At 44.2% G+C, this 10392-nt stretch overlaps 1 protein-coding gene across 5 annotated transcripts in view; it reads right to left on the minus strand.

The window, feature by feature from the left end:
• The window catches only part of CPNE1 (copine 1), a 39015-nt gene that overhangs the window by 4001 nt on the left and 24622 nt on the right, over nt 1–10392 (minus strand). For all 5 annotated transcript variants that reach the window (XM_018057782.1, XM_018057783.1, XM_018057779.1 and 2 more), the window contains 12 exons: nt 5534–5662; nt 5255–5434; nt 5036–5110; nt 4880–4951; nt 4660–4740; nt 4403–4492; nt 4201–4287; nt 3983–4069; nt 3830–3889; nt 3616–3749; nt 3457–3511; nt 3147–3198 (listed from right to left, as the gene is read on the minus strand). In XM_018057782.1, the coding sequence (XP_017913271.1) occupies nt 3147–3198; nt 3457–3511; nt 3616–3749; nt 3830–3889; nt 3983–4069; nt 4201–4287; nt 4403–4492; nt 4660–4740; nt 4880–4951; nt 5036–5110; nt 5255–5434; nt 5534–5662 (1102 nt within the window). The remainder of the gene's footprint in view (nt 1–3146; nt 3199–3456; nt 3512–3615; nt 3750–3829; nt 3890–3982; nt 4070–4200; nt 4288–4402; nt 4493–4659; nt 4741–4879; nt 4952–5035; nt 5111–5254; nt 5435–5533; nt 5663–10392) is intronic.

The raw sequence follows: 10392 nt of genomic DNA on the forward strand, positions 1-10392 counted from the left end.
AATACCAGACCACCTGACCTGCCTCTTGAGAAATCTGTATGCAGGTCAGGAAGCAACAGTTAGAACTGGACATGGAACAACAGACTGGTTCCAAATAGGAAAAGGAGTATGTCAAGGCTGTATATTGTCACCCTGCTTATTTAACTTCTATGCAGAGTACATCATGAGAAACACCGGACTGGAAGAAGCACAAGCTGGAATCAAGATTGCCGGGAGAAATATCAGTAGCCTCAGATATGCGGATGACACCACTCTTATGGCAGAAAATGAAGAGGAACTAAAAAGCCTCTTGATGAAAGTGAAGGAAGAGAGTGAAAAAGTTGGCTTAAAGCTCAACATTCAGAAAACAAAGATCATGGCATCCAGTCCCATCACTTCCTGGCAAATAGATGGGGAAACAGTGGAAACAGTGTCAGACTTTATATTTTGGGGCTCCAAAATCACTGCAGATGGTTATTACAGCCATGAAATTAAAAGACGCTTACTCCTTGGAAGAAAAGTTATGACCAACCTAGATAGCATATTCAAAAGCAGAGACATTACTTTGCCGACTAAGGTCCGTCAGTCAAGGCTATGGTTTTTCCTGTAGTCATGTATGGATGTGAGAGTTGGACTGTGAAAAAGGCTGAGCACCGAAGAATTGATGCTTTTGAACTGTGGTGTTGGAGAAGACTCTTGAAGAGTCCCTTGGACTGCAAGGAGATCAGCCCTGGGATTTCTTTGGAAGGAATGATGCTAAAGCTGAAACTCCAGTACCCTGGCCACCTCATGCGAAGAGCTGACTCATTGGAAAAGGCTGATGCTGGGAGGGATTGGGGGCAGGAGGAGAAGGGGACGACCGAGGATGAGATGGCTGGATGGCATCACTGACTCGATGAACGGGTCTGAGTGAACTCTGGGAGTTGGTGATGGACAGGGAGGCCTGGCGTGCTGCGATTCATGGGGTCGCAACGAGTCGGACACGACTGAGTGACTGAAGTGACTGAAGAAACTAAGATACTGCATGCTGTGTGGCATGGCCCCCCACAAGTGAAGAACTGCAAATCAAAATTACAGCAAGGTATCACCTCACACCAGTCAGAAGGGCCATCAGTAAGAAATTTACAAGTAACAAATGCTGGAAAAACGTGGAAGAAAGGGAATTCTACACTGTTAGTGGGAATGTAAAATTGGTGCAGCTACTATGGAAACAGTATGGAGGCTCCTTAAAAATCTAAAAATATAGTTGCCAAATGATCCAGCAAGCCCACTCCTGGGCATATATTTGAAGAAAACACTAATTCAAAAAGATACATAACACCCCAATGTTCATAGCAGCATTATTTACAGTTGCCAAGACATGGAAGCATCCTAGATGTCCATCAACAGATGAATTAAGAAGGAGGTGGTATATGAATAAAGCTATCTATGAAGTAGAACCAGAACCACAAACATGGAGAATACACTAGTGGTTGCCAAGTGGGAAGGTGTTGGGGGAGGGATGCGAGTGGGAGGTTGGGGTTAGTAGATTTAAGCTTTTATATACAGAATAGATAAACAAGTCCTACTATATAGCACTGATTACTATATTAAATATCCAATGATAAACCATAATGGAAAAGAGGATTAAAAAAGAATATATATATATATGTATAACTGAATCACTTTGGTATACAGCAGAAATTAACACATTACAAATCAACTATACTTCAATTAAAAAATACTAAAATAAAAAATAGATTCAAATAATTTTGAGAAAGATGTGTCTTAAACTGTTTCTTTAAAAAAAAACGAATAAAGGGAATTCCCTGGTGGTCCAGTGGTTAGGAATCCACACTTCCACTGCAGGGTGCCTGGGTATGGTCCCTAGAAACTAAGTTCCCACATGCTGCATGGCACGACCAAAGAAGAAAATATTTTTTAAATTAAAAATGAATAAAAATTAATTAAATGTGTGTGTGTGTGTGTGTGTGTGTATAAAGGGATGAAATATTGCCATTGCAGCAACATGGATGGACCTAGAGATTAGCATACTAAGTAAGCCAGAAAGACAAATGCCATATGATATGCGGTATTTAGAATCTAAAATATGATACAAATGAGCCTGTATACAAAACAGAAACAGACACAGAAAACAAATTTATGGTTAACAAAGAGGAAAGAGCATAGTGGAGGGGTAAATTAGGAGTTTGAGATCAGCAGATACAAATCACTATATATAAAATAAACAAGGTCCTCCTTTATAACACAGGGAACTATACTCAATATCCTGTAATAAATGATAATGGAAAAGAATATGTTTTATATATAAACTGAATCATTCTGCTGTACATTAGGAACTAATACAACATCGTACATCAACTATCCTTCAATTAAAAATGTTTAAAATAACATACAAAGAAAAAAACAGTACTTGTATAGAAGAGAAACCTGGCAGATTCCACCTCAACCGAATGATCAAAGTTAATAAGACTGGTAAGAGGATAAATCAACATATGCCTCCGGAACACGCAGCATGTTCTGTGGTATTCCTGCCAAAAATGCATAACTTGAATCTAACTATGAGGAAATAGGTAAACCCAAACTGAAGGACATTCTACATATTAACTGACTTGTAATCTTAATAAAAGCACAGATCAGATTAGATCAAGTCAAGTTTTCAACTTCAGCGTGTTTACGTGCAGGTGGCTAGGGAAATATGGGGTTTGGTCCTCTCTAGACAAAAGAACCTGGAGCAAAAAGTACCCTGAATAGAGCTGCAAGGAGACATCAATGCTTGTACTGATGCCCAAATAAGTACCTGTGAGCCTCTAGGCAAAGATAATAATGATAATACAACAGCTACCATAGTTTAGAGAGCAATTAGAATGTGCCAGGATTACTGCTTCAAGCTTTATATGCATCTTCTTAAAATATTCAATATCCTATAATATTTCTTATTATGAAGCCAAAGCACACAGAAGCTAAGCAACTGGCCCCAAGTCACATGAATATCAAGTGGCAGGATGAAGATTTGACTCCAGAGGCCTAGCTGTACAATCCACTCCTCTAGACAGTGGAGTCAGGTGTCTATCTCCCTTTATCTCCCCACCTTCATTCTCCCTTGCCCACACAAACTTGGCAGAGATTGAACAGATACACCTTATGCTGGAGGATGGGGGACTTACCTGCACAAAAGGGGTTACTGGGGTTGAAGTTCAAAGCAAATTCATGGGAAACCTGAGGGCAAGAATAAAAATGAGGTAATGAGGTTCTTTCCCCATGACCACTTGTGTGCTAAGAAAAAGGGCACTAGGATATGTACAAAGTGTTATTTAGGAGGCATTCAGTCCTGAGCATCTGCTGTATACATGCCTGTACGGATGAATCCCTGCAATTCCACATAAAGCTGGGCGCCAAGCAGCAAGATTACCACATCCCCCCTGATCAGGACCATGAAACTAAAAACAGGAGCAGTGGAGGGGAGAAAACACTCACCTGCCAGTCAGGGGGTACCTGGGCCCCAAATCCAAATGCTGGGAACAGCTTGTCCCTGTGAGAAGACAGCAAAGGGGGAAGAGGCAGTGAGAGGACTACGAGCCCGGAGGCTAACAACGTCTGCAGGGAGCGGCGAGGAGGAAGAGCAAGGCTGCTTACGAGTCATAGTCCTGAACCACACTGCCCACGCTCCACAGTGCCGTAAGGTACTCATTGACCCCTGTTGGGCTCAGGTAGTGCAGAGAATCAGGTGAGGAAGGGTCTCCGTTGGAGCCTGTGAAGTCCACGCCCACCTGCGGGGAAGGCAGGAGGAGAGTTGAAGGCCATCTTCAAGCCCCAGATCTGTCTTCTTGCCCCTGATGAAGCAACTTACAGTGAAGTTGATTTGACAGCCTCCCATCACATAGTCCAAGAATGAATGTTCTGTTTCTACCTGTAGTTGAAACCATGGTTATAGCTGGAGTGAAGGGACTGGGGTCATGGAGCTTAGAAGTCAAAGGCTGAGTCACATGGGCTATTGTCTCACCTGACAAATCTTGACACAGATAGTTCCAGAGTTCTTGTAACTTTTCTTTTTCTGCTGTTTCTCAGGGTGAATGCATTCAAACTCAGCCTAGTAAGGAAAGAAAAATTAGAGTAGAAAACTTCCAGAGCCTCAGCCAGGATGGGAGGTGCCTTGCAGTCCCTCTATTTCTGGGGCTGTAGTCCCTATGTCCACCTCAATATCCCTGAGCCAGCACTCACTGGGGCTGCTTGCAGCTGAGCCAAGCTGGTGTGGAAGGTACCAATGAGGTCATGTGAACCATCACTGTCATAATCGGAGCATCGCACCTAGGAGGAAAGGTGTGTGTGTACGTAAAGACCAGGAGGCAGGTGGCAGGTGAGAATAAATCCCTCCCTAGACTCTCTGCCCCTGCTCAGTCCATTCAGGAGGCAAGCTCCTCACCTGGATGGGTGTACTGGGGTCTCCCCCACAGAAATGTTGAAGGGGAACAGAGAACCGTTTCCAAGTAGGATTCAGGTTGTTCTTGATGACCTGAGGGTAGAGTACAAAGCTTCCAGTGAGCGCTGGGTTGGCATGTGGGGAGCTGCCATCCTTCCCTAGCCATAAGCAGACTCCTCCCTGTGCTCCAAATCTTGGTAGTCACAAACCCCAAGAGATTCTCTCCTGCTCCATCACACCCAATCCCAGGGGGCTCACACCTCTGATCTGTATGTCAGGTGCCATTTCCCATCACCCTGACGGAAAAACTCCAAGAACGGATCCGATTTTCCCAGGAAGTCCTGTCAATGTCACAGAGACCCCAGTTATAAGATGCAGGCAGAGACAAACAGTATGAAACACCTCTGTCCCCTCCCACCTCCAATACACCACCCCTGTCTGCTTAACTCCTGAACCCCCAGGGCCTCCTTCCATACACACCTTCTTATCCAGGTTTCTGGCTTCCACCTCCATGGTCACTACACGATTATCTTTCAGCTCCTGAGCTGAGACCTAGGTAGGGGAGGCAGGAGACTGTATCGTCTCATGAATTCCTCACTGATATGAACACACTCCCCCACCAAACCCCAGCCTTACCGTGATGGTCCCCCGCCCAGCAGGCTTTCCAGGCTTCAGCATCAAGGGCAGAGTTAGCATCCGACTGGATACAATCTAGGGCAGGGGATGGGGGACCAAGATCTCAGACAAGGTTAGGTCCTGTTGACCCCCACCTCCAAGTTCTAGGCTTTCTGGGTTCTCTCACAGGGCTCTGACTCAACCTGTGTCTGAAGGATTCTAATCCTTGGACCTACATACCTGTCCCAGGGAACACTCAGCTCCTCCTAGGAAGTCATCGTCCCCCAGCTCAGGTGTCTTATTGTCTATGTCATAGATGCCAAATCGGAGCTTTTGGACTGTTTCAAAGTGGTACTCAAGCTGCAGAGTCTTGGAGAACTCAGGGTTCGAGCAGTTCCGTACTCGCTCAGTCCGGCCAAGCTGTGGGCAAGAAGCCAATAAGCATGACAGTCACGCACCTTCCACCCCCACACAGTCCTAGCATCCCTCCACAACTTTAACCCCCACAGTCCTCCTTACCTCAGTCCAGTTGCCCCCTCCCACATCCTGTAAAAGGACACAGAGTGGGTCAGACTTGGAGCCGATGTCCTTGTCAATGAGGTGATCACATGAAACAGACAGCTGAACCAAGGTCACACAGTGGGCCATCTGGGGGGGTGGGGGGTGGAAAAGACACAAATTAGCCACCGAGGACCCTTTTCCACCTTTCCCACCTTTCCCTGACTATAGCTCCCAACTTGTAAAGCCAGTCAGCTTCAGCCAGGCAGGGCTGAGCCTGTGTCTACCCCCATGAAACCTAAGGAAAAGAAGGCTCTATAGGTTCCAAACTCCTCCAATCCCCTTGGGTAGGGTCAATGGCATGGGAGATGGCGATTATAGCCAACCCTGGTCCAAGAAAATGACAGTAAAATGCAGAAAACAGTGTACTGGCCTCCATCAACAACTTTGACCCAAAACTAGTCCTCAGCCCCAAATTGGGTCCTAATCCCAATAATGCTCCCTGGACCTGGACCCCAAACTTATCTTCTCAGAGACCAATCAATCTCACTCTGATGCCTTTACTGGCCTTAAATCAGACCTGAGTCCAAGTTCTAAGCCCAACACTGCCCAAAATACAACTGTCTTCCAGATTCTGCTTCTCAAAGTCTCTTCCTTCAGTGATTCCCACTAACCCTGGGGAGCTACATCTTGAGGTAGTTATGATCCTCACACTGATTCTCCTGCCTCTAATCAGCTGTTCAGGTCCAGCTCCTATCTGCACTACCTAGTCCAAGCCCATCATCTCTCACCAGCCTTAATGCATCACCTTTTAAGAGGTCTCCCTTAGCCTACCTATGCCATTCTCACCTCTTCACATCCTCACACCAAACAGGTTACTCTCAATACAGCATGAGAGTCAATATGCTGACCCTGTTAAAAGATGGGTCACGTCACACCTCTGCCAAAACCCAATAAAGATTTCCCATTCCTTAGAAAAAATCCAAACTCTGCATGGGCCTACAAGGTCATGTAGTGGTAAAGAATCTGCCTGCCCATGCAGAAGCTGCAGGAGATGAAGGTTCGATCCCTGGGTCAGGAAGATCCCCTGGAGGATGGCAACTCACTCCAGTATTCTTGCCTGGGAAATCCCATGGCCAGAGGAGCCTAGCGAGTTCCAGTCCATGGGGCTGCTCAGAGTCGGATACCACTGAGTGACTGTGTATGCACACAAGCACGCACTAACAAGGTCTTGAGAGATCTAGATCTGACTGGACCCCTCTTGCTCATTCTATTCTGGCCAGTCTGCTTGTCATTCCACAAATATGCTTGTTTCTACCTCAACACCTAGAAGGTTCTTCCCTCGTATAATCCACAGGGCTTGCTGTTGCCTTACAATGTGTCTAGGTCTCTATTCAAAATCATCTTCTCTATTTTGAATGAAAAGGTTCTCCTTTTCTGGCCATTCTGAAATTTCAACTCTACTGATACGTCACATACTTATTTCCTACTTTTTTTCTCTTTAGTACTTATCACTAATATACTGTATATATTTATATGCTTTGTCTTCCCCATTAGAATGCACACTCCATGAGGGAAGGGATATTTATCTGTTCTTTCCACTGCTCTATCTCAAGCACCTAGATAATATTTGTTGAATGAAATCTGAAAGGCCATCTCTAGCCCCTGCTCCCATCTCAGCCTGGTCTCAATTGACTGGCTGTCAAACAGCACCAAAGCATCTCCAATTCATCCATCTCCTTTGCTAGGAACACTATCTTCTTGCATGGATCACCATGACGTCCATATAAACCCATTTTCCTAAGTCACCGTAACAGTTATCCTCAGACTCTTCACTAACGCTCTGTCCCCGCTGACCAACACACCTGCAGACCATCTGTGTCAAGAGTGCAGCCAAAGTCAGATCCCTCACCTAGCCTCATTTAGCATTCCAGGTTTCCCAGCACTATACATCAGGATGCCGCTAGCCTCAACCTCCCCTAAATCGACCCTCAAGTCAATCCCTCGCCCAGCCCAACCCACAGTCAGTGCTATTCCCATCTTGGTGCCTCACGGTCTCCATCTCAAATGCTGTTATCAAGCAAAACTGGAATGATTTTTAAGAGTTCAATCTGCTTTATATACTGTCCTTCCATAGCATCTGAGCCTTTGCTTGAATGCATCCAATGATGGAAAACCCACCACTCTTATAATTCAATTATCAGAAAGTCCTGCTCCATCAAGTGCTATCCAAACCAACCCAAGTGAATTCTTACTTCTACACATTATTCCTATTTCTTCTTCAGTCTAAAATTCGACAAGAAAGCTTTATTTCATCTCCCTCTGAGAACCATCTAAAACTTGGAAGCAGTGAACCCCAAGCTAAAATCTGGAGAAACAGCCCTAGTTCTTTTGAATATTGCCGCCAAATGTGGATTTTAGATTTCTGACCAGAAGTCAGTGCTTTGCAGGCTCCCCTAGGACAGATCCAGAGAACCACACATACTCCCTAAGGTAATGGGACCATAACTTAACCCCAGGTCATGACTGGACCCCACACTTCTCACTTTACACGTTCTCTCAGGCAGTGTTTGCACAGTATGGAGACAAGGAAGAATGCTCATTTCACTACTGCTTAACAGTGGAAAATGTGAGACAGCTTAAAGGTCTATCAATTAGGTGGTGACTAAGTAAATTACGGTAATTAATCAATGGAATGCGGAGCAGCAAGTAAATAAACAATTAAGGCCGAAGTATATTGGTAGCATATGAAAAAATAAAGTTGCAAAAAATGGTAAGGAAAGTTAACCCCATTTCAAACTTCAATTGTATGTGTATATACAACAGATTTAAATATATATGCAAAATAAATACAATCACATTAAAAAATGGAAGACACGCCAAATAAATTCAACTTTTAGGTACACTTCAGAGGAATGGAATAAAGGTGGTAATTTGACATACTCTTAGATACTTCTAAACAACCACCTAGGTGGCACAGTGGTAAAGAATCTGCCTGCCAATTCAGGAGACGCAGGTTCGATCCCTCGGTCAGGAAGACCTCCTGGAGAAGGAAATCACAACCCACTCCAGTATTCTTGCCTGGAGAATCCCATGGACAGAGGAGCCTGGAGGGCTACAGCCCATGGGGTCACAAACAGTTGGACACAACTGAGCAACTCTCACGCACAGACACTTCTATACTATTTCAATATTTTAAACTATTTTGTATTTTTTAAAAGGACTCAACTTTTTCCCCCAATCCACTCCTCCAGGTCCTCCTGACAATACTCTAATCCCAAGCCTCTACACACTTTGCACATAACTTCAGACCTCTTTGTTTCCTGCCTCCTGTTTCTTCATCCTATCAGTGTCTTACCTAGTCGTCCTTGACGACACCTTCCTCAAAGTCTCTACGCCAACTAGAAGCCCTGTATATATCTGTTCACGGCCCTTAGGTTCAAAGCCTAATTCCCTAGCACAGCCACCTTGTGGCACAACTCTAGAGGACCAATCTATACAGAATTAAGCAACTGTGTAATATGATGATTTTGCATCTATAATGCAACCTTCAAAGCCTTTTCTGACTGTTCCACCTCCTGTCATTCCACCACCAACCCAACTAGTCATTGAAGGCTATTTCTTGATCCTCACACACATACACACAGCCACACACACTTGCTGATACCTCTGACTTTCTTCCCTAGCAAATGCCTTGTTATCCATCGTTATGCTATGACATTATTCCTTTCTGAAGTCTTGCCCACCTTCCCCAGGTCGGATTTCTCTCTCCTGTGGATGACTGCACCAGTTTCTTCAGCAGCTTTTCTGTATATACATGTGCACACATGCACACGCACACACACACACACACACACACACAATTCATCAGCCAAACAGAAACCAGTTCATGCCATTTCTCTGCTTAAAACTCTGGAATGGCTTCCCAAAATGCTCAAAATACAAAAATCCAAAGTTCTTACCACAGTCTACAAGGCCCTACAAAACCTGACCCTCACCTAATTCATCATCTTGTTATGTACCTTCCAGACAGGTTTCATTTCTGATCCACACACACTCAACATCCATCTCATTCCTCACTTCAGCGCCTCTGCACTATCTTCCCCCATGTGAAAGTGTAAGTCCCTCAGTTGTGTGTCCGACTCTTTGGGACCCCACTGACTGTAGCCCTCCAGGCTCCTCCATCCATGGGAGTTTCCAAGCAAGAATACTTCCCCCATATATACTCCAGAAAATAAATAAGCTCTATCAGAGCAGGAGCTATGTCTGGTTTGCCTATATGTACAATACCTACAACAGTATCCATCCTATAGTAAGAACTCAGCAAATATTTAGTGACTTAATGGTGAAACCATTACATCAGAATTTTTACTTTTGTCTACCTTCATAACCTGGACTCCTTGGAGCTAGGGGTAGGTAGTATTTCTGTATCCTTAATACTAGTGCTTAGTTGGTACTCATAACCATTCTCTGATTAAAAGGCACATTCACTGATTAAAAGCTTCTGCTCAGCTCAAACTTTCAGGCCTTTTCTATTTGAACTTGTCCAGCAGTAACACAGAAGTTGTACTCTTCTACAAACTAGGCTTTAAAATTTAAAGGCAGGACTCCTAGAACTCAGTGTTAAATGACAAGTCAATTTAAAAAATGGGTAAAAAAAATTCTGATCTGATACTTCACAAAGGAAAATATATGAACTGGAAATAATCAAAGGAAGAAGTCATTAATATCACTGGTTACCAGGGAAATAAAAATTAAAACCACAGGGAGATACTATTACCTATCCGTCACAATGGCTAAAAGTAAAAAAACTGACGCCAAATCTTGGTAAGGACGTGAGACCCTCACACGGTGTTAGCGAAGGTGTTAAAGGTACTCCT

The sequence above is a fragment of the Capra hircus genome, chromosome 13 (assembly GCF_001704415.2).
Source record: "Capra hircus breed San Clemente chromosome 13, ASM170441v1, whole genome shotgun sequence".
NCBI classification, from domain to species: domain Eukaryota; kingdom Metazoa; phylum Chordata; class Mammalia; order Artiodactyla; family Bovidae; genus Capra; species Capra hircus.